At 39.7% G+C, this 5,000-nt stretch overlaps 1 protein-coding gene across 1 annotated transcript in view; it reads left to right on the top strand.

The window, feature by feature from the left end:
• The first annotated feature begins 963 nt into the window (after positions 1-963).
• The window catches only part of PIP5K59B (Phosphatidylinositol 4-phosphate 5-kinase 59B), a 156,489-nt gene continuing 152,452 nt past the window's right edge, over positions 964-5,000 (top strand). Inside the window, exon 1 of the mRNA XM_086543692.1 lies at positions 964-1,241. Coding sequence (XP_086399818.1) covers positions 1,184-1,241 — 58 coding nt within the window. The 5' untranslated portion in view covers positions 964-1,183. The remainder of the gene's footprint in view (positions 1,242-5,000) is intronic.

Here is a 5,000-nt window from a genome sequence, read left to right on the forward strand (position 1 = left end):
TTCAGAACTTGACTGACGTTTCACTTAAGGGAGTATGTTAATGAAGCGAACAGTGTAGAGCAAAGGTCCCTTAACTACGATTCAGTGCTTCCCGAATTCAAACCTTAAATAACAGTAACTTGGCAATAACGGTTAGGGATTATTCAGTTGAGCATCAGATATCACCATTTAATACTTCATAGTTATTTGGTACAAAAATGAAACAATCTTTAGTGGAAGAAAAATAAAAAATACAAAGAATTGGATAACATGTCACTAAAAGGCTTCTGTTGCTCTCTCGAAATTCAAGATTTTTATTGTGATCTGTTAGTGTGTATCTAGATGTTGTAAAATGTTGTGCTAGATGTCAGAAGTTACCCATGACGTTTTTGTTTTTATTGCTAATTTCTACGCATGCACTGATACACTTTTGAATTCAATGTGGCTTCCATGCTGTGTTGATTTGCCGGATTGATTGAATATGTAGTATAGATATTTGATAGCTCAGAGCAATCAAGTTCAATCATTCAAAATTACACCATTTTCATAATGATAACTAGCAAAACGTGTTTATGTATGTATGGACATTACATTATGGACAATGTTCAACATGGCGTAAAAGTTTCAGTCTAAAATTTAGAAGTTATAAGACGAAACGCAGTCACTTTGCAGCATATTTTCTTGTCAGTTTGAACATGATAACAAAGGGTTTCAGTTCTAAGGAAGCAAATTTAAATGCGTTTCATAACGACGGATAAGTGAGTGGAACAAATCAACCGATATGTTTATCAGGATGTCTCTCAGTAAACTCACAGAATTTCAATAACGTTTTCAAAATAATGATTAACCGAATTTGATGACAGCCTAACGAAGACAGAAGAAGATCACGATGCTATATGTCACGATACTACTAACATTTATCGAGGTTCAAGTTGAGATTAGCATTGTTTCCCCAAAAAGTCCGCTCGAAAGCCCATTTTCTGTGAGTGCCGCCCTGCCCTCTAGCGGCGGCGCAGCGCACTCTATCCCTCACAGTCAGTCAACTTCCGTCTCGCTCGGGGAAAGTGTGCGGGTCTCGAATTGGTGGATTTTGGTTGTGTTCCTCCCCTTACTTCGCTGTGGTCAGTGTATTATGTGAAGTACAGGCAGTGTGCAGTGCTAGAAACGTACCCAATATCGCCTGTGTCGTCACTAATGAGTCAAAATGGCCGATCCCGATATTCCGAGCAACGATGTAGACACCTTGAAGGCAGCGGGAGAAGGTGGGTGTTGGCGCTCCTCTTTTAAGAATGTTTCTCGTGTCTCTTGGGGGATTTGTGGGTGGGAGTCATTTATTTCAGGGATCCAGGAGGGCATTTTGGGCGAGGAAAATAAATTCGGAGCCTGTAGAGGCCTCAGCACTGACAGTCGATTCTCTGAAGGCCTCTTCGTCTACGGTCGAACGAATCTAGAAGTTTATAATGTCGAATCAAATTGAATTTCTTTCCATCTCGTGTTTGACGAGCCCCGAGCGGCAACTACTCGCCAAATTGCTTTAGTGATCCTGTTCGTGCCTTGGCCTTGAAAGGAGTGAAATTGAATGTTTGAAGACCACATAAAAACGGGTTCTCAGGTCTTCACTGGAGGAGCAAAGTTTCCCCGTAAATCATTATGGAAACACGTATTTTCGTTACTAACGTACATACATACACTCGCACACTTCGGCCGAAGGGATAACTTGTGATGAACAGTAAACATACACAGTTTGACCGGGTTTTTTGCATTGGGATTTGTGGCAGTCAAGCTGGTCTTTCCAAAGTCACATTATCAGAGACAGGTTTTTGGGAGGTTTCCAGGGGTTGTAGTGTCAGTTGTACTTGGGTTTTCCTGCCTTATTTTTCCTACTATTAGCCAATAATCCTGCAAAATATGGCTGGGACTATCAGATAGAGCGTGTACATAGAATTTGCATGACTCAGGATGAAAATTATATGGAGGAAAGGCCTACTTTATATGTGGAAGGGGGAGCAGGGAAGTGAGAGTGGTTTTGTCTGTCTGTCATGAATGTCCTTATTTATTGTAATAGCTTGTTGCTTTCTCTCACTCTATATATATGATTAAATGATGCATTGAGATCTGTCACAACTCCCAGAAAACAGCTGATAGTACTCACAGCTGGTACTCTGATGGTGACTTATCAATTTCCATATTGAAATTTTGTATGCACACACTCTCCCTTTCTATATATTCATTGATTATGCCTCTGTTTACTTTCATCACAAAATATATTTTGAAATTATTGTTCTGGTTTGGTTAGTTTCCACAGGGAGGAGTATGTTCCAGTTATTGATTATCCTTTGGAAGTGTTTCCTCCTGTTTCCTCCCATGTTTCTGTTTTACCTCTTCCTTGTCTCATTTGTTCTTCCTTTACTTTTCTGTGATTGTAATAAGAGGGCCTACAGCTAGTTGTCTATTATCAGAATAATTGGCCAGGTTCTCTGAATGTCTTGTGGTGTGTGCACTCATTCATGAACGGTGACTTTTTTTCTATTATTGGCAACAAATTTAGTTGTTTTTCCTAGGAATGTATTTACAGCCAACTCGCACAACTATTTTGATTACACGGCTATTTGGTAAATTTTAAGTACCTATCTTGGTATGGGAATAGGAATGGAAAACCTGTCTTTTAGGACTGTTTTGATTTATTGCTGTTACAGTGCACCTTAACCAAAAGACATGCATGCTGGCAGTCCCTCATACCACGCTGATTATGGAACATACACACATGACACTCCACTCACTCACCCACTCACTCACTCACTCACCCACTCACTCACCCACTCACTCACCCACTCACTCACTCACTCACTCACTCACTCACTCACCCACTCACTCACTCACTCACTCACTCACTCACTCACTCACTCACTCACTCACTCACTCACTCACTCACTCATGCTCTCTCTCCCACTTTATCTGTCTCTCTTTCTTGCTCTCGCTGTCTCACTTTTTCCTGCTCTCGCTGTCTCTCTCTTGCTCTCGCTGTCTCACTTTCTTTTGCTCTCGCTGTCTCTCTTTCTCTCACTCTCGCTGTCTCTCTTTCCCTTGCTCTCGCTGTCTCTCTTTCTCTTACTCTTGCTCTCTCTCTTTCTCTTGTTCTCGCTGTCTCTCTTTCTCTTGTTCTCGTTGTCTCTCTTTCTCTTGTTCTCGTTGTCTCTCTTTCTCTTGCTCTCGCTGTCTCTCTTTCTCTTGCTCTCGCTGTCTCTCTTTCTCTTGCTCTCACTGTCTCTCTTTCTCTTGCTCTCACTGTCTCTTTCTCTTGCTCTCACTGTCTCTCTTTCTCTTACTCTCATTGTCTCTCTTTCTCTTACTCTCATTGTCTCTCTTTCTTTTGCTCTCGCTGTCTCACTTTCTTTTGCTCTCGCTGTCTCTCTTTCTCTCACTCTCGCTGTCTCTCTTTCCTTTGCTCTCACTGTCTCTCTTTCTCTTACTCTGGCTGTCTCTCTCTCTCTTACTCTTGCTGTCTCTCTTTCTCTTGCTCTCGCTGTCTCTCTTTCTCTTGCTCTCGCTGTCTTTCTTTCTCTTGCTCTCGCTGTCTCTCTTGCTCTCGCTCTTTCTTTCTTTCTTTCTTTCTTTCAAACCTTCTATGAAGCTACACCATTGTAGTGAAATTGCACATACATATGCTGCTACCAACTTGGGAATATATAATTTGAAATTCAATTCCTTGTCAAATATCACAATCATAGGAAACAACCACATGATAGATATCGTGATAAATGTTACCTACACACCTGTGTGTCCGCCACTGGGCTGTGTGCTGATTATCACAGCCTCTCTGCCTGTTGACAGTCCAGTAAAGGCCACCAAATCTCCACCATGTATATTCTGGCAAGGTAGAGCTTGTCGATCTCCTCAGTGATTTATTTTCAATTTCACTGGTTAATTTGAGAATTGACAGTGTTGTATTGGTGTGAATTAATAGCACCACAGAGCATCCATTTTAGCTGGATATATATCCAGGGTCCCATAAAGTTATGGTATAGTTCTGTAATATGATCAGAGAACAGGTCATTCTGGACGTAACCAGAGATAGCAGAAGTAAAATACCCTGCCAGGTATATTATGTGACAGTACGATACTTACCCTATGTAACCCATAACATATTTCTTGATAGTTATGTTAAATACCTATATTGTTGGCTTATGTATATAGTTTCTGTTGCTGTGCTTCCTATCTTTATTTACATGTGCACTTCCCTACTTATGAATTGAAAGTTTACAGCATTGACTATTCTTCGACTTGTAGGCAGCGGCATCCCATCACACGTGTATCAAGAGTCTCTTGTAGTTGTAGCATTATCAGCTTTAATTAACATTTGAGTATTTTGCTGTGAAGTACATCATGGTTCTCAAAATGCAACAAAACTAGTGCAAGCATGACATAAGGTTATTATGGAGACTGTCCCGCAGTGGGGGAGGTTTGGATTAGGGTAATCAAAAATGAGCTGAGATGTACTTTGATAAATACCTTACATCTAAAGAATTCTGTTGGTAAATATGAGGGCCTGTGAAAATAATTAAGAACTGGAAACCACCAAATGTCTATCACTTAATAGCCTGTTGTGCCCTTTTTGGAGTAGGAATAGTTTAGCTAAAATATTTGTAAAATTATTGCATTTCACAGATTTTCTTCATTTTTCCATATTGTATATGTATTAATATTGTATTTTTTTTTTTAGACAAAGTTTTGGTGGTAGACAAATGAGGGTTCTCCCTTAAAGATAAAAAAACTGATAATATATCAATATAAAGACTTTTTTTCTATGCCCTCCAACTCCATAATGTTTTTAGCAATTTGATATATCATTGCTGTCAATTTAACAAAGACATATACATAGCTCCCATTTGGTGTAGGCTAATGGTTGTATCTATGTATATTCTTTCCTTTTTAGGGGGGGGGAGCTAAAGTAAATAGGTTCTTTATTATTTTATCAGCATTTTATTGAAATGTATGCATATTTCTCATTTTCTCCCAATCCC

The sequence above is a fragment of the Penaeus japonicus genome, unplaced genomic scaffold (assembly GCF_977035675.1).
Source record: "Penaeus japonicus unplaced genomic scaffold, GWHDUDI00000001_assembly GWHDUDI00000014, whole genome shotgun sequence".
In the NCBI taxonomy this organism is placed as follows: domain Eukaryota; kingdom Metazoa; phylum Arthropoda; class Malacostraca; order Decapoda; family Penaeidae; genus Penaeus; species Penaeus japonicus.